This window comes from Bos indicus, chromosome 24 (genome assembly GCF_029378745.1).
Source record: "Bos indicus isolate NIAB-ARS_2022 breed Sahiwal x Tharparkar chromosome 24, NIAB-ARS_B.indTharparkar_mat_pri_1.0, whole genome shotgun sequence".
In the NCBI taxonomy this organism is placed as follows: domain Eukaryota; kingdom Metazoa; phylum Chordata; class Mammalia; order Artiodactyla; family Bovidae; genus Bos; species Bos indicus.
Genome location: NC_091783.1, coordinates 46,823,274 through 46,849,137, shown reverse-complemented (window position 1 = coordinate 46,849,137; position 25,864 = coordinate 46,823,274). Strand labels below are relative to the sequence as shown.

The following is a 25,864-nucleotide window of genomic DNA, read 5'->3' as shown; positions in this document are numbered from 1 at the left end:
GTTGATTAGCAATGTTGTGTTAGTTTCAGGTGTATAGCAAAGTATTCATTATACATATACATGTATTTAGCCTTTTTTCAAGTTCTTTTCCCATTAAGGTTATTACAAAATATTGAGCAGAGTTCCCTATGCTATACAATAGGTCCTTATTGGTTATCTATTTTAAATATAAATCAGTATGTATATGGCAATCCCAAATCAGTACTTCATTTGTTTATTGGTGAATAATATTCAACTTACAGATATACCATATTTTGTTTATCCATTAATGATGGACTTTCACATTTTTGCTATTGCTCATTTTTTGCTATTGCACATTTGCTATTGAACATATTACTATTGCAATTTGCTGTTGCACATTTTTGCTATTTTGCTCATGGTATATGGCTGCCATGAGCATGGTACCATGGCTGTACATGTTTTTCTGTGGATGTGTGTTTTCGTTTCTCTTGGGTATACAAGTGGAATTGTTGAGTCATATGGCAACCCACTCCATATTTTTGCTTAGAAAATTCCACGGACAGAGGAGCCTGGTGGCTACAGTCCAGAAGGTCACACAGTGTCGGACAAGACTGAGTACACACACACAACACACAGCGTGGTAACAAATGGAATTGTTAGGTCACATGGTAACTCTATGTTTCATCATTTGAAGAATTGTCAGACTGTTTTCTGAAATAGTGACACCATTTTACACTCCTTCCAGCAGGGTATGAGGAGTCCAGTTTCACCACATTCTTGGAAACACTTGTTATTATCTTTTTGATCATAGTCATCTCAGTGGTTTTGAAGTGGTATTTCATTATGGGTTTGATTTTGTGTTTTCATGATGGCTGGGGATGTGGAGCATTCTTTCCTGTGGTTATTATTAGCTGTATGTATTCTTTGGAGAAATGTCTATTCAGATTCTTTGCCCATTTTTAAATGGGATGGTGTGTCTTTTCATTATTGGGTTGTAAGCGTCCCAAATATAAATGCCTTGTCAGATATACGATTTGAAAACCATTTCACTCATTTTATGGGTTCTCTTTTGCTTTCTTGATAATGTCCTTGACAGCATGAATGTTGTAATTCTGATGAACTCTAATTCACCTGCTTTTTTCATTGGTTGCTTGTGTTTTGGGTGTCATATCCAAGAAACCATTGCCTATTTGCAATATCAAGTGTCACAAAGATTTACCCCTATGGTTTCTTCTAAGAGGGTTGTTTTTTAATAGCTTGTTCTCTTACTTTGAGGTCTTAGATCCATTTTGAATTAATGTTTCTATGTGGTGTCATGAATCCTGCTTTTAAGGGGAATAACAGTGAAGTGTCACCATTGCATCCGTCCGCTTAGTTTTGTTTTGTTTTGTTCGTTGTCGTAGTTTTTTGTTTGTTTTGTTTCCTCTAGTAAGGAAAAGAAGGTTCCCTCATGGAATATGCTAAAAAGTGCTGTTGTTGTGTTTGAATATTAATTTTAATCAGTTGCTTTTTCTACATCTATTGGACTTTTTCTCCTTTACTCTTTTAAAAAGTGCTTTGACTTACTTACTTATATGACTGCACCCCACCTTGGTTGCGGCATGCAGGATCTTTAGTTGTGGCATGAGAATTCTTAGTTGTTGCATGTGGGATCTAGTTCCCTGAACAGGGGTTGAACTTTGGTTCCCTGCATTGGAAGTGCAGAGTCTTGGCCACTGGACCACCAGAGAAGTCCCTCCTTTACTTTTTTGATGTGACTGTTGTTGTTTAATCTCCTAGTCATATCCAACTCTTTTGCGACCCCATGGACTGTAGCCTGCCGACCTCCTCTGTCCATGGGATTTCATTGTGTTAATAGACATTAAACTAGAATTTTAGAGACAAACACAGCTTGTTTGTGGTACATTATTTGTTTCATACAATTTGAGATTTTGTTGACTAATATTTTTATTTAAGATGTTGGATCTCATGCTCTTGAATGATGCTGCTGCTGCTGCTAAGTCGCTTCAGTCGTGTCCGACTCTGTGCGACCCCATGGACGGCAGCCCACCAGGCTCCCCCGTCCCTGGGATTCTCCAGGCAAGAACACTGAAGTGGGCTGCCATTTCCTTCTCCAATGCATGAAAGTGAAAAGGGAAAGTGAAGTCGCTCAGTCATGTCCGACTCTTCGTGACCCCATGGACTGCAGCCTACCAGGTTCCTCCGTCCGTGGGATTTTCTAGGCAAGAGTACTGGAGGGGGTGCCATCGCCTTCTCCATCTTGAATGATAGTGGCATGCAATTTTTAAAATGCTATCTTTGTCTAGTTTTAAAACCAGTCTTGTCAAACGAGTTGGGATGCTTCCTCTTTATCTATTTTCTGGGAACGGTTTATGCAAGTTTCATATCTGTTTTCTGAAAGCTTGGTAGAATTCACGTGTACAGCCATCAGCACCTAATATTTTCCTTGTGGGAAGACTCTAAATTACCAATTTTGTCTCTTTAATGGTTCAAGGCTATTCAGGTTTTTATATTTCTTCATTCACTTATTGGTAAATTATAGTTTTCCAGAAAAATTTTAAAAATGTTCAGATTTATTTGCACAAAGTTCATAATATTCTCTGTTACATCTCAGGTTTTGGTTCCTTTTCTATTCCTAACGTTGTTTCTTTTTTCTATTTTTAAATGATCTTTATTAAATGACTGATTTTGGGCTTTGTTGATTTTTCTCTTGTAACTTTCCTATCGAATTCATTAATATTTTTTTTGCTTTGGTTTTATTCTCATATTATTTTTCTAGCGTCTTAAGTTGGATGCTCATCTTTGTAATTTTCAGTCAGTCGAACTTGGGTCTCCCGCATAGCAGGCAGATTCTTTACCATCTGAAATGCCCCTTTCAGTCTTAAGTATTTTCCAATGTAAGCTTTTTAGGTTATAATATTTCCTCTAAATAACTCTGTAGTTAAATTTCTGTGATTTGGGATGATGATGATGATGACAACAATTCAGAATTGTCTTAGATTTACAATGTGCCACACACCAGTCTAAGCACTTTATATGTTACCGCTCTGAATTCTAACAACAAATAATAGATACGGTCACTACTGTCATTTTATAGGTGAGGTAACTGAGGCACAGTGACGTTAAGTAATTTGTTCCTAGTCATATAGCTCCTTTTCGTTACCTTGAAGTATTTTAATTATCTTGAATTCCAAATATTTTCTAATTTCTCTCGTGATTTATTTATATTTGCTCATAAAGTTTGGAGAAGGGATAAGCTACCCACTTCAGTATTTCTGGGCTTCCCTGGTGGCTCAGCTGGTAAAGAATCCTCCTTCAGTGCGGAAGACCTGGGTTCAATCCCTGGGTTGGGAAGATCCCCTGGAGAAGGGAAAGGCTACTCTAGTATTCTGGCCTGGAGAATTCCATGGGCTGTATGGTCCATGGGATCGCAAAGAGTCGGACATGACTGGATTCTTTCCTGCTCATAAATTTAGAAGTTTTTAAAAGTTCCAGATTCTTTCTTTACATACTTTTTTGAATTTTTAACCCAAATGAATTGTGATGTGATGTTTATAAGGCTGATTCCTTGAAATTTGTTGAGATTTTCTTTGTGGTCTAGTATGTGGTTGATTTTCATAAATATTATTTGTGTACTTGAAAAAAATGTGATTCTCACCTTGCTAGGTACAGTATCCTTACATATCTTTTCAATCACGTGGTTTTTAATTTTTTAGTCTTCTGTATCCTCACTGGTTTTGTTTGTTTTTAGTTTTTTGGTTCACTTGTTCTGTCGATTTCTGAAAGATACATGTTGAAAATTTCCTCCATGATAGTGGATTTATTAGTTTCTCCTTATCAACTTACCAGGCTTTACGTTAAACATTTTGAAGTGATGCTATTGGATGCATGCTAGTTTAGTATGCATACTAGTGAACTGAATCTTTTATTAAAATGTAGGGAGTTTCTTTGTTTTTAGTAATGTTTTGATCCTTCAGTTCGATGTTGTCTGAAATGAATATAGTGAGGCAGTTTTCATTTGGCTAGTATTTGCTTGTCACATCTCTCTTTATCCTTTTTTTCCCCAACATTTTCATGTCTTTCATTCCATGTCTCTGTAACCAGCATATAGCTACAGTTTTTATATTTAGTTTGACAGCCTTTATCTTTTACTTGGGTAGTATAGTGTATCTACATTTATTGTGATTACTGATGAATAGCATAGGATGTTAGAATATTATTTCTACCATTATATTTTGTGTTTTTTATGTGTTCTTCTTTACTTTCTTTTCCTACCTTGATTTTGAATTGTTTGTGTTTTCCTGGCTGAAGGAGGAGGTTTCTAAGAAGAATCTTTATCTTGGGTAGCCCCTGTTGCCGTTGCAAGGGAAGCATGGATCACGGGGATTGACCAATGCTGCTAGGACTGCTGCTGTTTCTGGAACTCATCTACAGCTTTTTTCCTTGCCAGATCATTCATCCATTTAAGAAGGAGTTTTATACATATTGTGAATATATAAATATATAAATATATATATATATATATAGGGACTTCCCTCGTGGCTCAGTTGGTAAAGAATCTGCCTGCAATGCAGGAGACCCGGGTTCGATTCCTGGGTTGGGAAGATCCCCTGGAGAAGGAAATGGCAACCCACTCCAGTATTCTTGCCTGGAGAATCCCACGAACAGAGGAGCCTGGCGGGCTCTGGCATCCATGGGGTTGCAAGAGTTGGACATGACTTGGCGACTAAACCACCACCACCATATATATATTAGGTGTATTTTAGGCTGCAGTCCATGGGGTCACTGAGGGTCGGACACAACTGAGCGACTTCACTTTCACTTTTCACTCTCACGCATTGGAGAAGGAAATGGCAACCCACTCCAGTATTCTTGCCTGGAGAATCCCAGGGACAGGGGAGCCTGGTGGGCTGCCGTCTATGGGGTCGCACAGAGTTGGACACGACTGAAGCCACTTAGCAGCAGTAGCAGCAGCATTTTGTAATGGGAGATGTTGTAGATTGGGGTCCCTGGAAAGAAGACTCTTTGCCAGAGATTTGAATACAGGATGTTTATTCAGATGTGTTCTGGGATCAACACCTAAAGAAGGAAGAAGGACCAAGGAGCTGCAGAGTGTTCCCTGAGTTGAGGCTTCCTCAGGGTGAGGAGGCTGGGCCTTTGTACCTTTAGGTTGAATTTTTAGTCACTGGATGCAGATGCTTCTGGAAGAGAGTGTGGTCTTGGCCAAGTTGGCTCTCTTTATATGGGGTGATTCCCAGAGGAAACTGAGAGTTGGGGGCTGTCAGCTCTTGGTACCCCAGCAGGTCAGGAGGAAATCCTTCATTCCTGAAGGGGCACTCGCCACAGAGGGGTTTTCAGCATGCCGTTTTGCCAGAAATAGAAACTCTAGAATTTCTCCATCCCCTATGGCCTCTCCAAACAAAAGTATCACCCCCATGATCAACCTGTGCCTGAAGCCCCACTCTTTTTTTTTTTTAAAGAACAGAGTTGCCCAGTATAGCATAGACAGAACAATCTGCCCTGCAGGTCCCAAAAGGATCAGCTGAAAGAGAGTAGGGGATCACCCGACTCTTAAAGGAGACCATTGCTCCTGCCAGCCGAGGGTCTTTCACACATCACATCTGTCCTGACTCTGCAACTTTATACCAACTTTTCCCTGTCTGCTGTGCCCTCCCAGTTATCTCTCTGCCAGTCACAATCCTGCTTCTCCTTCTGTTCTTGGCCCACAGTGTGCGTCCCTGCTCTGAATTCATAGCACCTGTGCTAGCTGTACTCAGCACAGACTCCCCAGAGCTACCCTGGTGCCTTCTATGTGATAGCACAGCAGGCAGGACCCTAGACTGGGCCTGCCTTATCCTGCCCGGTGTAGACAGGACTCTTCCATACTCTTTCCTCCAGCCTTCCTCTTTCCTGCACCTTGAGGGTACAGATCTGGGCTGCCTGCATATGGCTTGTGCAGGTCTGAGATTTGAGGATATGAAATTGGGTCAAGGAAAGGTACAGCCTGACTTTATGCTGTATCTCAAGTATGCATTCGAAGGCTCTCACCGCTGATCCCACACTCCCCCTCAGTTCAGTTCAGTTCAGTTGCTCAGTAGTGTCCGACTCTTTGTGACCCCATGAACTGCAGCACGCCAGGCCTCCCTGTCCATCACCAACTCCCGGAGTCCACCCAAACTCATGTCCATCGAGTCAGTGATGCCATCAAGCCACCTCATCCTCTGTGATCCCCTTCTCCTCCTGCCCCCAATCCCTCCCAGCATCAGAGTCTTTTCCAATGAGTCAACTCTTTGCATGAGGTGGCCGAAATATTGGAGTTTCAGCTTTAGCATCAGTCTTTCCAAAGAACACCCAGGACTGATCTCCTTTAGGATGGACTTGTTGGATCTCCTTGCAGTCCAAGGCACTCTCAAGAGTCTTCTCCAACACCACAGTTCAAAAGCATCAATTCTTCGGCTCTCAGCTTTCTTCACAGTCCAATTCTCACATCCATACATGACTACTGGAAAAACCATAGCCTTGACTAGACGGACCTTCGTTGGCAAAGTAATGTCTCTGCTTTTCAATATGCTATCTAGGTTGGTCATAACTTTCCTTCCAAGGAGCAAGCGTCTTTTAATTTCATGGCTGAAGTCACAGTCTGCAGTGATTTTGGAGCCCAAAAAAATAAAGTCTGACACTGTTTCCACTGTTTCCCCGTCTATTTCCCATGAAGTGATGGGACTGGATGCCATGATCTTCGTTTTCTGAATGTTGAGCTTTAAGCCAACTTTTTCACTCTCCACTTTCACTTTCATCAAGAGGCTTTTTAGTTCCTCTTCACTCTCTGCCATAAGGGTGGTGTCATCTGCATATCTGAGGTTATTGATATTTCTCCTGGCAATCTTGATTCCAGCTTGTGCTTCTTCCAGTCCAGCGTTTCTCATGATGTACTCTGCATATAAGTTAAATAAGCAGGGTGACAATATACAGCCTTGCTGCTGCTATGTCACTTCAGTCATGTCTGACTCTGTGCAACCCCATAGACAGCAGCCCACCAGGCTCCCCCGTCCCTGGGATTCTCCAGGCAAGAATACTGGAGTGGGTTGCCATTTCCTTCTCCAATGCATGAAAGTGAAAAGTGAAAGTGAAGTCGCTCAGTCGTGTTCGACTCTTAGTGACCCCATGGACTGCAGCCTACCAGGCTCCTCCATCCATGGGATTTTCCAAGCAAGAGTACTGGAGTGGGGTGCCATACAGCCTTGACGTACTCCTGTTCCTATTTGGAACCAGTCTGTTGTTCCATGTCCAGTTCTAACTATTGCTTCCTGACCTGCATATAGGTTTCTCAAAGGACAAAGCCTTGTTCACTGGAGAAACAGGCATGACCCCCAAGAGGTGGGGATGACAGGACTGGAGGATCTACCTGGGGTGCTTCTGGAGGGGAAGAGTGCCTTGTGGGGATGGAGTGGAGCTGGCGGGTACCCTCAGGATGGGGAAGGGGCTGAGCTGTTCACCACCCTGGGTTTGTGCTTTGCTGGCAGAACAGCTACAGTCTTGCTGATCAGAGCAAGTTTTGATGGGGCTCCTGCTGTAGGGCTGGGACTAGGGGGAGGCAAGCAAGGCACCCAGGGGACAAAGTTAATGGAACTCCCTCTCCGGTGTCCACTCTGCCCTTGTATCAGCTAGAGGGTGGGGCCTCCTGGATCTTGTGCCCTGGCCCTGGGCTCTCTGTGCCCAGCCTGCACAAGCTGCTGGGTGTTAGGGAGCTTCTTGTCCTTTGCCCGGCGTCCCTCAGGGGCACAGTGCTGCCCTCTCACAGCTCGCTCTTGATCATCTCTCTCTACTTTTTTTCCCTTTTGATATTTGTGCTTTCCAGGCAAATTTCACCTCTTAGAGGTTTCTCCTCTTTGACTTATTCAGGCTCGTTCACTTCTCATCTAATAATCTCTCATCCAGTAATTCTCTCAATTAGCTCTTCACTCGATGTGTGGGAACCCCCTCCACATACATACACTACAGGTGATGGATTCATCGGGCAATAATATAAATTATTAGCATTCATTACGGGCTCATGAGCCAGGCTCTAACCTAAGCAGATAATCCTAAAGAAGGATTATCTCATTCAATCCTCACATTAGTCCTGTTAAACAGATACAGTCATCCTCATTTAATACACAGAGAGGATGAGTAAGTGGTATAGGTTCGCAGTTTGTAAGACCCTTGAAAGAGATATTTCATTCATTTCTGAATTCATAGGACCTGGCATAAAGCCTGACATTAATTGCTGAATGAATGATGCACACAAAGGGAATCCTCAACTTTTTCCCCAATAATCAATGAACATCCACTAAACATTCAGGTGTATGCTGGTGGAAAGGTTAGGTTACTAAAGAATCATCAGCTATGTTACATGTCCTTAAGGAACTTACAGAACACTGAAAGAGACAAGCATGAAAAATAGGTAAGACTGTGTATAAACAAATTAGTCGTGTGGCATAGACTATAAATCTTGTAGATTTCAGAGGAGACAGCAATCAGGGTGGTGAGTGGCCAGGTGGGACCCGAGGTGGGCTTGGAGAGCTTTGTGGGTTTCAGAGACTGGATTTAGGGTGACTCTGGGGGACAGGCTGTGGTGTTGAGTCTGGAGGAGCAGGTGATGGTTCTGTGAGATCAATAGCCTCTCTGATCCCAGTTTAGTCTTATGCAGTATGAGTGGGAGGCCAAGGTACTCTTGTCTCTTCCCACCCTGATGACACTGGCCACTGGCCAGGCTTTGCTAGTCCCTCTGGGAGGGGCCCACAGGTCCTGCCAAGGCTCTGGACTGTGGGGGGATGGACATGAGGCAGGTAAGCCAGAGGTGTGTGTGGGGTGCTGTGCATAGAGGGGGCTGGGGTTATTGGGAGGGGAAAAGAAGAACAAAATCCACAGATGCTTAGGTTCCTTAGAGTCAGCCCTCTGTACCCTGGGGTTTCACAGTCACTGCTTTAATCAACCATGGATGTGGAACCCACCAATGTGAACTGTACCACAGTCTGGGGGCTCACACAACAAAATGTTATTATCACACGGTTATGGTGGCTGAAGTCTGAGATCAAGGCATTGGTAGGGTCTGAGGGCCGTGAAGGAGAATCTGCTCCCCACCACCCCCTAGCTTCTGGTGGTTTGGGGGTAGTTTTCGACACTCTGGCTTGTAGACCTCTGCCTTCATCTTAACAGGGTTTTCTCCCTGCGTACATGTCTGTGTCCCTTTCTTTATAAAAACACCAGACTTACTGGATTAGGGGTCCATCATACTCCAGTGTGACCTCATCTTTTAAAATGTTTTAATTGTTTACTTATTTGGCTGTGCCAGGGCTTAGCTGTGGCACACAGGATCTTCAGTCTTCCTTGCAGCAGGATCTTTAGTGGTGGCATGTGAACTCTTAGTTATGACATGTGGGATCTAGCAGCCTCACCAGGAATGGAACCCAGGCCCCCTGCACTGGGAGCGGAGTCTTACCCACTGGACCCCGAGGGACATCCCCAGTTCTTACCACTGGACCACCAAGGAAGTCCCCACATGACCTCATCATAATTTATCTAATTACATCTGCAACGACCCTATTTCCAAATAAGGTCACCCTGGGATTGGACTTCAGTATCTGATTTTCTTGCTATGGGGAGAGGGGACCCAATTCAACCCATAAGAGTCAAAGGACCTAATAGGAGACAAGGCCGGGGAAGGCATGACTTGATCGGCGTTTAGCTGGACTGGGTTCCAGAGGTTTGGGGAACAGTGTGGGGGGGTGGGCGCTAACATAGGAGGCACCTGCTCACATAGACTCTGGGCCTGTCCTAGGATGGAGAAAGTAGAACTAGTGGGAGCTCTTGACACAGAGTGGTTGGAATGAATGCTAGGATGAGTGTTTGAAGGGACCTTCCCCCCATATCCACATCACTCCTCTGCTGTCCCAGGAGGGAAGGGGTCTCCACTCTGCTAGCTGTGGTGCTCTGTCTGCAGTCTGGGCGCTGGAGGAAGCTGGAAGGCTGGTGTGGGTGCCTCCTGTGGACCCCATGCTCCTCCTAAAGGTGGCCCCCACCGTGGAATAAACGTTGAGCAGATATTTAGCCAAGAGTAGTTGGAAGAGGTGTGAGACTTGGATGGCCTTGGGTGCCCGCTCTTGTGAGTCTGGAGCTGAGAGTGGAGGTCTGGAAGGCCAGGCCAGGGAGCAGACTGTTTGGAGGTTGACTGGGGGAGCCCAGCGTCTCTGTGGTGCAAGGCTTGATGGGGGTGTGAGGTTGCCCCCGAGTTGTACCTGGAGCTCCTCTGGTTCCTCTCTCTGGACCCTCCCCTGGCTAGTGCCCCCATGCGCACCCTCTCCTGTCCCCGCCTGAGCACTGGCTGAACCTGGACTCCCCTGGGCCACTCCTTAGCCAGAGGCCTCCGCAGAACCATGAACGTTCCCAGCATCCGGGAGGCTCTTGGGCACCAGGGGCCTTTCAAGGAGGCCAGCCCTCTGCCATCTGTCCGCAGACCCCCGCTCACTCCAGTGCCCGAGACTTGCTCCACTAGCTTTCTCTCTTCCCACCTGCAGGTGGAGAGTGTGGGGGGGTTGCCAATGGAGCAACCCTTGCCCTCATTCCCAGCAGGCTGCCACCTGCACCATCTTCTCTGTTGCCCCCAATGAAAGGCCCCCACGGGCAACTGGGGGATGAACCCACCTCTCTTTTCCCCTGAGGTTCTTCTCATTCCGGGTGAAAGTTACCATCAGGGAATAATGTGAGTCACTAGTGAGTCAGGATGGAGACCAGGCAAGGAAGTACGTGGAACCTGGTAATTATGCCCATTCATCCTCCTGCAAAGGCTTCCCAGCTGGCAGGCACTTCCGCTGTGAGCTGGGTGGGAAGGGTCCACACCTTCTCTGAGGGGGTCTTCCTGACTACCAATCCCAGCTCTTCTTGTAGACCTGGGGATGGCGGAGGACTGTGAGAGGTGGGAGAGGGCAATCTGTGTGCCCCAGGAGGACCAAACCCCCAGAATCCTGGGGGCCCACCAGAGGTGTTTGCTCAGAAGAGATCCCTGGTCACCTCCCTTGCAGATGACTTTGAGGGGCCACAGAAAGGTGGACTGTATCACCTGCTGCCTGCCCTAGACTCCTTGCCAGCCCCAGAACAAGCCATGGGACTCATGCTTCAGGCCACTGCAGGTGCCAGGCCTTTTCTGGGCCATTCTTCTCTGGGATCCACCTGTTCCCTCATCGCTTCCTACCCTGCTGAGATGTCACCTTCTCCGGGAGGAGACCACAGTCTGTGGAGCAGCCCCTCGCCCCCAACTCCTTTTCCCTCTTGCTATCCTTTATTTTTTCCACAGCACTTTTCACCATCTGACACATTACATGTTATGTTGCCTGTTAGATTATCTGTCTCACTGTAGTCAAAATGAAGTGTTGCTGGGGCAAGACCTTGCTAATTTCTTCTCTGTTGAACCCCAGCCAGGCATGACTGTTCAACAAATATAGAACAATAAAATAAATATTTGATATATATACATTTATAATGGAATAAAAATAGCGTGAATGGATAAAGGAAAGATATCCTGTCAGCTGTGACGTACAACATAAGTACTTTGCTGATTCATAACAGAAGAGTGGTTATATATTTTATTTGAGAAGCTTGGTGTGAACGAAATGGCTCATTTCCTCACTTTTCCTTTAATTAAAAAAAAATAGACTAAACTGTATCCATCAGCTGGTGGGAAATCTAGTCTGTTTAGTCTACTGAGGTGCCCTCCTTTCGCCTTTGAATGGTCGTGTGGGGATCCTGGAGGCTTGTGTGGAACGAAACAGTTGCAGGGCTCCCCAGGCCAACCCCCACCTCAGGCAGTCCAGTCACTGCTCCCTGGAAGCTTCTGAAAGTCTGGATCCAGCCTCCCAAGGTGCTCCAATAAGCAGTCTTTCTGAGGCCCTCAGTCCGTGTAGAGGGGGATGTGAAGACCCCGCACTGGAGACATCGTGGGCTTCTGGCACTTGAGGAATCTTCCACTCAGCCATGGTCTCACCCACCCATCCCCAGAGCCAAAGGCCCGCCCGCCGCCCTCTGGGTCGGTGTCGCACAGTTTCTTCAGGGAACTGTGAAGCTTTCAGTCCTCACCACCCACATGGCCCTAGAGTAAGAGGTTGAAAAAGCCAGGTTACCTTTTTGGAATGGAGGAGCGAGAACGCACATGAATAATTCAATAGATTAGCCTCCCACGAAAGTTAAGAACTGACGTTTTGTGAATGATTTTCTTCTTTTTTTTCCCAAATAGAGCTGACTCAAGGTTATCTTGTCATAACAGCAGCTCAGTCATTTGCATTCCTAATATACGCTTTGTCTGGAGGGAGGGAAAGGGCAGCTGCAGGCCAGGCTCAGGAGCTGCACGCCCTGGCCTTCCCCTGTGGCTGCCTTTTGTGATGGTGAGTGTGTCTGCTGCACAGGAGGCAGAGGCTGAGGGTTGTTGCTGACCCAGCCCCCAAGATGGAAGATCCCAAGTCATGCTGAGTCCTGGCACAGCATCCAGCATTTTGGTGGTTGAACTGGGAGTCAAGGCTCTGGCTCCCAGGCCTGGCTTTGCCTCCAGCTGGCTGAGAGGTAACTTCCCGTGCTCTGCCTCAGTTTCCTCAGCTGAGATGGGCGGCACACACTCTGTCTCCCTCTTTGGACTAGGGTCAGCTTCAAACAGAGGATGTAAGTCAGGGCCACCACTGGGGATTCCCCAGGCTGTGGGTAGCTCACAGCAGGGAGTATTTGGTCTACACAGCATTTAAAAATTGGCAAATTAAAAATAAAAGTCTGGCTATCCAGCATCTCTTGGAAGGATGAACAAAATGGCAACATAAGGCTCGTCTTCCCACATGGCAGCAGTGGGCTGGGGCTCAGGGCACCTACCTGGGCAGGTGTAGCGTGAGATAACCCCTGGTCCCTGCTGCCTTTGCTTCATTCACTCAGTTCATTCACCGTCTTCTTCCTTGGAGAACTTTGCTCTGTGGTGGAAGTAAAGCACTTTGTGGGAACGTAAAGTATCGGTTGTTTTGTCCAGGGTGTGTCCAGGTGAAATGGCCCAAGGCCCAAGGAGAGTGAAGACAATGATTGGTTAAGGGAGAGGAAGGGTGTTATGGGACTATTCATCACTTTAGAGGTCAATGTCAGGGAATGAGAGTGGCCCTTCTGGCCAGCACAGGGTCTCTCGTTGGGTAAAGGCGTCACGTTCTTAGTGGGCCCACTAGCTTGAGATCAAGTTGACTCAAGAAAAAGAGGTGGATTTGGTTCTGTTCTTGGTCAAGATCGCAGTTAAGAAGGGCTTAAAAGCTGAGCTAAAGCTCAACTGCTGCAGCCGCTTCTGGCTGCTGATCCCTAGGCACCGATCCTCACCGGACCCTGGGCTGTCCAGATGGGGTTGGGGGAGGACAAAGGGCCACAGGCTGGTGACCCCCACAGCAGGTCACCGGGCGCTGAGGGGCTTGGGTGGCAGCAGTTACTCAGGAGAAAGGCATGAAACTCTGGAGCGGCTCCTTCTCTCAAATCTCAGCTTGAAAAAACCTCCCCGGCTTGGTTTTCCCAGTTTTTCCTTTCTGTGTTCGCGCCAGCTCTCTTCAATCCCTTCTGTTCATGCAGCATGAAAAGAGTTACCAGAAGGCTTTTTCACCTGCTTTTTCTCACTTGACAAAGTCCAAGTGTTATTTACTGAGGACCTACTGGGTGCCTCCAAAGGTCTACAAAGTCATCTGTGATCTCTGTATTGCTCAGAGTCTACATTATTTCTGTGATTATTAGATAATACATGTTTGTCTTAGAGCTTATGGAAAGGACAGCAAAGTATAAATAAGCAGGGGAAAAAATTCCCTCATCATACCACACTCAGTGACATATTAGTTTTAGGGAATGTTTTCTCCTCGACTTTGCTCTAAGCACTGCTTTTGTAAAAGAAATGAGATCATAGTGAACGTGTATTCTATTTATTAATTTTTTGCTTACGTTAATGATTTCCCTGCACCATTTAAAATGACTTCATAGACATAATATTTTGGGGCCCATGTGGCCACATGTCATTTAGCACCGTAGTTCCTTAGCCTCTCCCCAGTGCTGGGTATTTAGGATGTTTCCTGATTAATAAAAGACCCCAGACAACTGTCTGTCTGGTTCAAAGCCCTTTGATCTGTCAACAAAAATTCAATTAACCATCAAGTTAAGAAGGAAAAAAGGGAATTTTGTTCCAGCCAAACGGAAGATTATAACCTGGGAAGCAGAATCACAGAAAGCTCTGAGAACTGTTCCACCTTTTAGGAGTCGAAGTCACAGACATATGCATTAAAAAAAAAATTTATGTATTTTAATTGGAGGTTAATTACTTTACAATGTGGTGGTTTTTGCCGTACATTGACATGAATCAGCCATGGGTGTACATGTGTCCCCCCATCCCGAAGCCCCCTCCCACCTCCCTCCCCATCCCATCCCTCTGGGTTGGCCCAGTGCACCGGCTTTGAGTGCCCTGTTTCATGCATCAGACTTGGACTGGTCATCTATTTCACATAAGACATACAGATTTTTGAGATAAAGGATTTTGCATCAGAACGACATACTGATATTTTCCATAAAGTTCACCAAGGGTGCATAGTCCAGGTGACACGCACCAAGGGAGTAGCAAGGCAGCATGACCCGCTACAGAGCTGGGAAAGAGCACTCTTGTTTTGAGAAGTTACATTGCTAGCATCAGAATAAAGAAAAAGACAACAACAATCTTTCCGGTTGAGCAGGCACTCCCATCTTACAGGAGCTCTGTCTGCACATTAATGCAGACGAAGCCTGCTCATCAGGGAGGGAGAAGGCCCAAACCACAGAGAGATAATTTTATATTTAACTTTTCTTGTCCTGCCTTAAAATATAAATTTTATTTCATCAGATCAAAGTTGGATCATTTCCTAAGGATCAGTTTCTAGAAGGGGTATCATGGGGACTGAATGTATAAACACTCTTAAACCCTTTGATACATCTTCCCAAGTTCTTTTCCAGAAATGTGGATGACACCAATGACCAGCCCTAGGTATTAACATTACATTTATCTTGTCAACTTGATAGGTTAATAAAAAAGGATTGCTTTAATTTCATTTGCATGTACTTTGGTTATTAGGGGCTTCACTGGTGGCTGAGACGGTAAAGAATCTGCCTGCAATCCGGGAGACTTGGGTTTGATCCCTGGGTCAGGAAAATCCCCTGAGGAAGGGAATGGCAACCCACTCCAGTATCCTTGCCTGGGAAATCTCGTGGACAGGGGAGCCTCGTGGGCTACAGTCTATAGGGTCACACAGAGTTGGACACGACTGAGTGACTTACACTTTCACACACTTGGTTACTAGTGAGGTTAAACCCACACCACAGTTTACCTAGATTTTGCGTGTATAAGATTCAAAAAGCAGAAAAGGCTATGGATCTGGAGAGTAAGACTTCTTCTCAGCTGGTGCTCCAACAGCTTTCTTGTCTTCTCTGGCAGAGAACACAGAGTGACATGTGTTTCAATTGTGTTATTAGAGTTAAGCTGTAGGTTATTAGACTTAAGTTTATGTTATTAGATTTAAGCTCTTACATGTGTGTTCACATTTACATATCTGCTTTTGTGGGCTGTTTATATCCTTAGGTTGAGGATTATTTCTCCTTTTGACGGGTGAGGAAACTGAGGCTTCAGGAGGTAAAAATGCGAAGAGTCACATGATTGCAAAAGGGAGTGGGCTCTGGGGGCATCTCTACTCAGGAATCTTTGGAGGCAGCAACGGGGCAGCTGCAGGCACAGGTGACGGAGAGGCTCTGGGAGTGCCTTCTTATCCAGCAATGTCTCCCTTATCAAACTTTTGCTGCTGCCTGAAATCCCACCAAAGGCAGGCCCGCAGCCTGGCCAGTCCGGTTTCTGACACCTGGGAAAGGCAGTTTCTGTGGCGAGCACTGCACAGGACATGGGCCAAGCCCTGGCCCTGCATCCTCGGCTCTGCTTTTCCAGTGCCCTCACCCCCAACCCCACGCCCTGGCCTGTGGCCCTTCAAATCCAGCCTCTCCATGCCTAGTGCCCACTACTAATGGTCCTCCAATTATATATCCTACAACTCATCTCTTGGCGTGAAAGTTAGAAACACCTGCTACCACCCCAGGAAGGTTGGACCCAGTGAGCCATCTGGAGTGTGCCCTCTGCCCCTGCTCCCCGAATACCTTGCTTCTTCCTCTTTCCTGGGACGTGAAAACCTCCTGCTCTAATTTTCGCCAAGGATCCTGGAATTTTAGAACCTAAAGCTGCCTGAGTCAGCCCCCTTTTCCCCACTCCACTTGCTTCAGGGCTCTTGGGGAAGACTACTTTACACCTGGTTTACAGGCAAGTCTATAAAGGGCTGTTCAGTTCAGTTCAGTTCAGTTCAGTCACTCAGTCGTATCCGACTCTTTGCCACCCCATGGACTGCAGCACACCAGGCCTCCCTGTCCATCACCAACTCCCAGAGTTTACTCCAGCTTTTGCCTATTGAGTTGAGATGCCATCCAACCATCTCATCCTCTGTCGTCCCCTTCTCCTCCCACCTTCAATCTTTCCCAGCATCAGGGTCTTTTCAAATGAGTCAGCTCTTCGCATCAGGTAGCCAAAGGATTGGAGTTTCAGCTTCAGCATCAGTGCTTCCAGTGAACACCCAGGTCTATAAAGGACTATCTGCCTGTAGGGATGACATACAAAGAGCAGGTGCAGAGGACCAGCGACTCAGGGCAGAATGTATGGTGCTGAAGGGGTCGTGAGAGAGAGTTAGAGTTGAGCTGACAGAGCTGGGGCTCAAGGAGAAGAAGGCTTTTCAGCTGGACTTTGAACTTTGGGTGGGAGTCAGGTAAATGGGAGATGGGATGAGGTTGAGTGGGAATGCCCAGGGCAAAGGCTTGAGAGTCCAAATGCCCTGGTGGGTCACGAGGCTGAGGTTTCCCTGGGCTGCAGGTCAAGCTGCAGGGCAGCTGCTGGAAGGGCCCCTGAGTTGAGGGTTTGGAACTTGTCCTTTGGCAGTGGGGATTCTTGGAAGGTTCTGGAACAGAGGAGGTGGCTGCTGGCATGGTCATTAGGAAGCAGCTCTGAGAGAGTGTCAGGGTACATGGAGACCAGAGATGAACTTGGAGGCAGCTGGCTTCCATGCTCTACTGACCTGAGGAATGTAGAAAAGACAGTGACTCCGGTCTCCGCCTGCAGAGCCCGAGGAGGCCACGGCTGGAAGCATGTATATTTTTAATCCAGTCCATATATTTTAATAACCCTTCATAATTTTGGGGGGATATTATTAATGCTCAAAATACTTCAAGCTAAGCTTCAGCAGTACGTGAATTGAGAACTTCCAGATGTACAAACTGGATTTAGAAAGGGCAGAGCAACCAGAGATCAAATTGGCAACATCTGCTGAATCATAGGAAAATCAAGGGAATTCCAGAAAAACATCTACTTCTGCTTCATTGACTACACTAAAGCTTTTGACTGTGCAGATCACAGCAAACTGTAGAAATCTTCCTGACCCAGGAATCAAACTGGGGTCTACCTGCATTGCAGGAAGATTCTTTCCTAACTGAGCTATCAGTGAATGGCCCTTCTGTGTCACAGTTCCTGCTAAAATATAGTAAGTGATGTTTTCTTAGTAGTTTGTCACTTCTGCAACCCTGGGAGGGACTGTCTTGGGAAGGGACAGCCTGTCTCAGCAGCCAGTCTGGGCAAGAGAGTGGCGGTGTTGCTGGCTGACCCACTTGGTGGAGGACATGAGTCTTGCGGCTGGACTCTTTCTAAGGAGCCTGTGAGTTTTCTAGCTGGCTGCTGGGCTGGGAATTGCTTGAATGTGCTTGTGAATCGGCTAATTTGCAAAATTTCGGGTGGAAATACTAGTTTTCTTGGCCAATAGGTATTCTGGTACAGACTTTTAGGTTGGTTTTTAGAGTCAGAAGGTGCTATATTTAAATCTTAGGTTGGCCACTTGATAGCCTTGTAACCTTGGGCGAGTTCCCAAACCTCTCTGAGCTAAACATTTCATCAACCGTAAATGCAGAGAATGGGACTTGCCACATGAAGCTGTTGTAGGAGCGGAGAGCATGTATGTGAAGGGCTCACAAAATGTTTCCCCTCCTAATAAACCAAATCCAAATTCTTTCTAAGAAATACCTAATAATATTTCCTCAAAATATTTCTTTGAAAGGAAACATAACCCCTTCAAATCAATAAACAAGTAAATGAATAGTTTATTTTATAGATGCTTACAATGCATTTATAAATGTATATGTGATGTTGTTTACTCACTACTGCTACTGCTAAGTCACTTCAGTCGTGTCCGACTCTGTGTGACCCCATAGACGGCAGCCCACCAGGCTTCCCCGTCCCTGGGATTCTCCAGGCAAGAACACTGGAGTGGGTTGCCATTTCCTTCTCCAATGCGTGAAAGTGAAGTCGCTTAGTCGTGTCCAACTCTATCGACCCCATGGACTGCAGCCCACCAGGCTCCTCTGTCCATGGGATTTTCTAGGCAAAAGTACTGGAGTGGGGTGCCATTGCCTTCTCCGTTAGTCACTAAGTCATATCCAACTCTTTGCGACCCCATGGACCATAGCCCACCAGGCTCATGGGATTTCCCAGACAAGAATACTAGAGTGAGTTGCCATTTCCCTCTCCAGAGGATTTTCCTGACCCAAGGATTGAACCTGAGTCTTCTGCTTGGAAGGCGGATTCTTTACCACTGAGCCACCATGGAAGCCCGAATATGTGATGGGTTTATAGAAGTATGCAATATTTGTATTGTGGATAGATAAGTATATAAAGGAACTTCTCCTATGGTCCAGTGGCCAATACTCTGAGCTCCCAAGGCAGGGGGCCTGGGTTCAATCCCTGGTCAGAAACTAGATCCCACATGTCGCATCTAAGACCTGATACAGCCAAATAAATAAATAAATATTTGGGCTTCCCTGGTGGCTCAGACAGTAAAGCATCTGCCTGCAATGTGCGAGACCATTTTATACCATTTTATACAGTCCATGGGGTCGCAAAGAGTCGGACACGACTGAGCAACTTCACTGGTTGAAGAATATAAAGATCTCGAGCCAGAACAAGTGCAATGCTGCTGCTGTTCCCTGAACACGCTAGAAACTGAAGGGCACTTTGCTGCAGCTTCAGGCTCTGTCCTGCGAGTTGTGCCTGTTCTGCCCCCAGTTCCGCTCTGCTGTGGAGGCAGAGAGAATCCGAGTCACTCGGCAAAGCATCCACTGAGCATCTCACGTGTGTGGCCCTTCTGCTCACAGGGCCCCGAGGGCCTCTTCCGCCCAGCGTCTGGCTGGAAACCAGGCTGACTCACAGGCAGGAGGCAACCTGTCTTGCCATCGAGGACACAGCTCAGTCCGGTGATTGAGGACACAGCTCAGCCTGGTGATACTTCCGGTCAAGCACTTTGGAGATGTCGAGACCGCTCTCCTGACTCGAAAGATAGGAACAGAGGCCAAGAGAGACGTGGAGACTTCACTGGGGTCACTCAGCTCATTAGTGGCTGGTCCGGGTGGACCAGAGCCCAGCTCTGACCACCATCCCTGCCCCATTCCCCTTAGCAGAGGCTGTTTATTAAAGGGCTTTATTTTTAGGGGTTTAAGAGTTTTATTTTTGTTTGTTTGTTTTATTCTCCACTTTCACAGTGAAGTTTATCCCACATGCCAGAGTCTTTGATGGGACTTGAATATTCACATTTGAGGGCAAAGCCAGCCTCTAGGAGGTGCACTGGAGCTCAGTGTGGTGGGCAGGGGTTCCCTACAGGGGACATTTGGCAATGTCTGGAGACAGTTTTGGTCATCACGGCAGGAGGGTGGGGCAGGAGGTACTGCGGGCCTCGGAGGGTAGAAACCAGGGATGCCGCTTACCAGGGGTGCACAGAACACCCCCCAACAAGCACTGTGCCGCCCCAAATGGCAGCAGCGCCAGACCGAGCCACCCTGGTGATGGGGCGGCAGCACCCTTTGGTCTGTAGCCTTCTCTTTGGACCTGGGCAGGTTCTCTCCGAGAAACCCAGCCATGGCCAAAGTTTTGGGGCAGCGTGGCTGGGACCAGGCGTACACAGTAAGCCTCTTTTCAGCTCTGCCCAGCTGTTTTCAGCCTAGTATCTCCCTGCATGAGGCCAGCAGCGCAGAGCTCCTCTGGGTCAAGCCTCCTGCCATCTGTCTGTCTTGGGGGCAGATAGAGGGCCCAGCCTGCTTGGGCTTAAGGCAGGGGCCCTGGGGGCATGGAGGTGGGTAGTAGCTAATGTTCCTTATGAACCTAAAGCAATTTTCCTGCCTGCCACTCCATTTTGCACCCTTACCTTCTGCGGCCCCAGCACCGCACCTTCCAAAGCTTTCTAGATCTGTGTCTGGAGAATAGATTTGCTTCTTACAAGCAGTAAGGGCTCCTCTCTCTGACCTAAGGCAAGTGACCCCTCTGCTTTTGCTCTTCCAGAATGTTGTCTCTGGCCCCCTTCTATGCCTCCTCTCCGCAGGCCCTTATTATGCCTTTGCTGCATTTCAGTCAGGCTCGGGGAGGGAGCGAAGAGAACCAGGTGTGTTGAGTTCATCTCTTAAACAGGAGGCCTGTCCTTATGTGTTGGAAAACTAGATTTCCTTAAAAACTCTGCTGTGTGTCTGGCCTCTGAGGAAGGTGAAGAGCTGAGGAGCTGGAGCGAGTTGCTAGAGGCGGCATTGAAGGATGCACCAGATGGGGTAGAGGAGCTTGGTGACCTAGATCTCACTAAGCCTCAGTGTCTCTGCATGCATGATGACGCGTAACCCTGGCCTGCCTGTCCAGGTGAACTGAGGGCACGGATGTGGACCAGCAGAGAACCCTGTAAAGGACTCTGGTTTATTATGGTTGTCCTTCTGGATGGACAGCACTCTCGTCTCCATTAGGCGTGGTCAAGGCAATGTGTCACGTGGCACACGCTGGACTGCGGCTCCCTGGTGACGGGCTTACCCAGCACGTGAGCATGAGTACCGACTACCTCGTTCTCTTGCCAGAGGCCTCCAGTTTGGTTGGCAGAGTGGTGACCAGTTAGCCAATTGGACGGGGCTCTTTAATGTCACGGACGACCCGACAGTGCAGAGCGGCAGTGACTCCAGTTCCAGGTACAGACCCCCGGTGAACAACCAGGGAGCGGGGGGAAGCTCTTCTTGGGGCGACCCTGCAGCCTCTGCCCCTCCGGGCTGCCCTCAGGGAAGAAGCAGTTTCAGTGCAATGGCCCAGAGCTCACCCTGGCATCTGACCTGGGCTGCTTAGATAGGAGGGTGAGGGCCAGGACCCAGCCAGAGCAAAGCAGGGACTTGCCACCCCTCTCTTGGAATGAGGGTTTGGGGCGATGGAGTGGGAGTCTGGGTCTCCAGCCTCCATTTGAGGTTGGGGAAATATTCCACCCCTCCTGGAAGGATTTTGGGGTGTGTAGGTATGTGTCAGGGTGACATCAGGGTGGGCAAAGACCATTGGTTTCCTGCTCCTCTGAAATCCACAGAACAGGCTGTCCCTACTCTGCCCAGCCTTGGCTGGGCTGACCTTGGCTGTACTAAGTTGCTCAGTCATGTCCAACCCTATGGACAGTAGCCCACCAGGCTCCTCTGTCCATGGGATTCTCCAGGCAAGAATACTGGAGTGGGTTGCCTTTTCCTCCTCCAGAGGATCTTCTCAAACCAGGGGTCGAACCCACATCTCTTATGTCTCCTGCGTTGGCAGACAGTCTCTTTACCACTAGTGCCACCTGGGAAGCCCTTGACCTTGGTTGGGAAGAACCATTTTCACCAAGATATGATACTGAGAACTGACATTTATGCCATCACATGGTTATTTCTTCTTGATCTGCTGTAGTGTTTGGAGCTAAAATCAGTAATGAGGGGCATTCTGTATATCCAGGAGAAGGAACTATTTGTAGAACAAATGAAAATGGAGTGTTCTCAGGTGGAGCACACTCATTGTGGGTAGGGTCGGGGTGGGGTGCGGCGGGGGTGGTCATTTCAGGGAATTTTTTCAGACAAGGTGGAATGCTCTCTCTGCTTGAAGGAGGGTGTGGCTGCAACCTGCCCACTAAGGTTTTCTCCGGGCTAAGTTATTTGGTTTCTTAATTTTTGCATTTCCAAGTGCAGGCTAACTATTAGATTAATTTCCCTGGGAAAGAGGCCTGGGTTTTTGTTGCTGTCCATTTTGACACTAAAACATCAAATTGACCCTGCAGAAGAGAAGTAGTATGTTTTTCGGGGGCTTCAATACGTGTGATTTTATCCAATGCTTTGAAAAAGAGACGATGTGGCTCCAGTGTCAGACACCGACGGGCGAGGTGAATAGACAGGCCTTGGGGTGTGAGGCAGCCACGGGCCATGGCCTAGGATCAGGGTCTTATTCTGACTCTTTAGGAGCCTAGTTCTTTCCATATATCTGTGGTGGGAGCCCTGGCCTGGCACTTGGCTCCTGGGATTGTCACCCAGTGAGAGGACAAGTCCCGACTTGTCTGTTCCATTTGAGCTTCCAACATTGGCTTCTGCTGTGTGACCCGCCCACCCAGATGCCCCGGGGTGTCTAGGTAAGTCTGCAGGAGTCTGTCTCCCTGGGAAGGACTCCCTGAAGGGTTCACAGAGAGGGTTTGGCTAGAAAATCCTAATCAGCTGAGTAAGATGGGACAGGCCCTTGGGAGGCTGTTCTGGGCAGATGTCCTGGGCTGGGGCTGAGACCACTGCACAGATTCTGCTTCTGGCTTTTCCTACTGCCAGCAGCTTTTGTCTCTTTGTCCTTTCCCTGCAATTTTGTCTCTGATTTCTGTGCCTTTCTCACCCTACCTAGTCTCTCCTCTTCCTTTCCTCCTGCCGCCCTCTCTGGGTCCACTTTTCTTTCTCAGTCCCTGTGTCTGGCCTCTCTCCTCCTCTCTCTCATCTCCTTTGCCCTTGATCCTCTCTCCCGCTCTCAGCAGCCTCCCCTCCCTGTCTCCCTGGGCCCCTCGGGTTCAGACACACCGCCGCCTCCATCGGGTGCCCCTTATTTAACATCGTCACCAGCTGAGCTGGTTTCCTTCCGGAGAGCTGCCATTTGACCAAGAGCCCCCTGAGCCCCTGAATAAATGTGATGACCTCACATTCCAAGTTCTTCTTGGGCACTGCCAACTTAGATCCCTATTTCTGATTGACCTCGAAACTCCCCACATAGGTGAGAAAACACAGTATGCCTTTCCCATGTGCAGAAAATAATGGTTCATGTAATTAGAACCGACCCGTGTGTTGGAGATTCTTTTCTTTGCTGTGGGAGCAGCTTCTGCCTTCTTTAAAATGGACAGGACAGCTCCTCGCAGCAGACGTGCAGGACTTGGGGGAGGACCTGATGACACTGGGAAAGGACTCTGCTGAGTGAAAGTGCATCATCCCAGCAGACAAATGTCTGTGCCTGAAATACGGGATGAACTTCGTGGTATTATTTGCCTACTGAATAATTCAGCGCATGCCATATTTTGCTATCTGTAGCTGTGTGGAGTGTTGAAATGTGGTACACCGGAAGTCATTTATTATTAACACCCTTTGGAAGGGAGGTCAGGAGGTACCATTTATAACAGAGGATAAAGATGGGCAAAAAAAAAGCAATGACTCATAAGTTATGTACTCACCCAGGAGCCACAAGAAGAAGGAGCAGGTCCAAATGATCGGTCTGGAACACTCCAAACAGGACCACAAAGAAAATCCAGGCCAGATGGTGCTCATAAAGGCTGTGGCCAGGTCTTCACTTTGGACAGGAGCTGGGGGAAGTCCAGCTGGCAAGTGTGTGTTACAAAATATACATTGACATACAGCTTTGTTAAATTCAGGTCTAGATCTAAAAGTGTCCAATAGGCATCTAAGGAGAACTGTTGTAGAGAGCAGATAGGAATAATTGGTAATCAGCAAGTGCTTCTATTAAAGTGGCTGTCTTGAAGGAGCAGGAAGGTCTTTGAAGAGAGTTCTCATCATCTTCAGATTGGGTGTTTGTGTTTCTATCTCCCCACCTAGGCAGTGATTGTGCTTCTCCCTCTTTGAATTTTCAGCACCCAGTATGGCACCAGCTCAATAAATGTTAATCGAATAAAGGATGAATTAAGCAAGGACAAAGTAAAGACTGTTGGTAAGAATTGCAGACTTCAACGTTAGTGTCCCTGAATTCTCCCTTAGAGATTTATTCCTTTGGATTAAACCTCGTCTTCTCCTGGCAGTATCCTTGAAAATTAATCCCTGGGGAGGGAAAACATTGTGGAAGCATAAACTCATTCTCAGTTTAGAATGACCAGAGAATTTTTTCTCTTGAGAGGAGTAGGTGGTCAGGTAGTCTGAGAATCTGGGTGGCAGGGTGGGAAAAAGGAGACTGAAGGTGGGGGTGTGTGTGTGGATAAAAACAGAAGGCAGTGGAGGCAGATGATATACTTTTGCAATAACTGACTGAGAGCCGCCCCACCCCCACCACCCACCCCGTACCACCACCCCCACTACGGAGTACGAAATTCTGAGACGGGACGATGGGGCACGGGAAGGCGGGGTGAGGGGCTCTCGTACTGTCAGCTCACTGCTTTCACCTCTCCAGCCTGGCCAGCTTCTTGCAAACCCAGTGACCATCTGGAGGGCAGGGGAGGCATAGCGCCCACCTGCCAAAGTGGGCAGGCAGTGCCCACTGCCTCGGGACACCGCAGGGAAAGGTCACCCAATCTTAGGGGCTGAGGGCAGCTGAGGCAGAAGTCCCCCAGATACTAACTCAGCCTGGTCTATAGTCACCGCTCAAAAGGCTTCACTCAGCTTCCGTCAGATGGTTCCTGATCCATGTCCCACTCCTTGTCCTCCTCCAGGATCCACCTCCCACTCTGCCACCTCCTGGAAGCTTTCCCTGATAGCCACTTTCACTCCACGTTCTGTAAGATGTGTCTGAATCGGGGTTGGGGCTGGGGAGTGAGTGAAAGTGAAAGTCGCTCAGTTGTGTCTGAGCGACTCTTTGCGATCCCAATAGTCCATGGAATTCTCTAGGCTAGAATACTGGAGTGGGTCTATCCTTTCCTTTTCCCAGGGGATCTTCCCAACCCAGGAATCAAACCAGGATCTCCTGCATTTGCAGGTGGATTCTTTACCAACTGATATCAGGGAAGGAAGCGATTTCTATCATCACACACACAGAGAGCTCCCCAGCAAGTGCACACGAACCCCTCTGTGCTTGCTCAGCCTTCCCCAAATCCTGAGGACGCTCCTGTGCCAGAGAACGGGGCTGGACCACCTGTGCGTGCAGTGTCAGGGCCCTCCAAACCTTCTTACTTCAGACCCAGGCCACAGGCAGCCCCTCCTCCCAGGGCGCATACAACCTTGGCCCCCTGGTCTGGAACCACATGGCAGGAGATGGTTTGCAAAGACAGGGAAGGACCACTTCTAGAGCGGAGCTGAGGACAGAGTTTCCCTGCGCTGCTGCGCTTCCACTTGGGGTGCTGGGGACTTCTCGAGGGAGAGGAAGGACCAGCACAGGAGGGGCGGGCAGGCCCCAGACTGGCGGCACAGTCGCCTCTTTGCTCCGCAGAACAGCAGGCCCAGGGAATGTGTGTCTCTTTCTGAAAGAAAGAGCCTTTCTTTCTGGGTCAAGGTCTGCGTTCCAGGCAAGCGTGTATGCCTGGGGTGTGGAATCATCATATTTCAGAGCTGGAAGGAACTTGACTGAATTGAATTTAGCATTTTATTATGCTGTCTTGAATTGTTCCCTAATTGTTTCATGACAGTGTATAATTAGGGAATAAATTGTGTGATGCAGCTGGTGAGGGCTCCAGGAGCCTAGGGTACAAGTTGGAGGTGCTTCTGTGGAGGGGAGGGACTTGGATTGGACGTGGACAGGCGATGATGCCATGGCTGAGCGCTACTAGGGGCTGGCTGTGTGCCGGGCACGGTG

The 25,864-nt window shown here is 47.8% G+C and overlaps 1 protein-coding gene across 2 annotated transcripts in view; it reads left to right on the top strand.

Moving 5' to 3' along the window:
- Positions 1–25,864, top strand: part of ST8SIA5 (ST8 alpha-N-acetyl-neuraminide alpha-2,8-sialyltransferase 5) — a 78,055-nt gene that overhangs the window by 9,324 nt on the left and 42,867 nt on the right. Inside the window, exon 2 of one of the 2 annotated variants that reach the window (XM_019986869.2) lies at positions 20,971–21,078. The exons of the other annotated variant lie outside the window; for it this stretch is intronic. Coding sequence (XP_019842428.1) covers positions 20,971–21,078 — 108 coding nt within the window. The remainder of the gene's footprint in view (positions 1–20,970; positions 21,079–25,864) is intronic. 2 annotated transcript variants of the gene reach the window in all.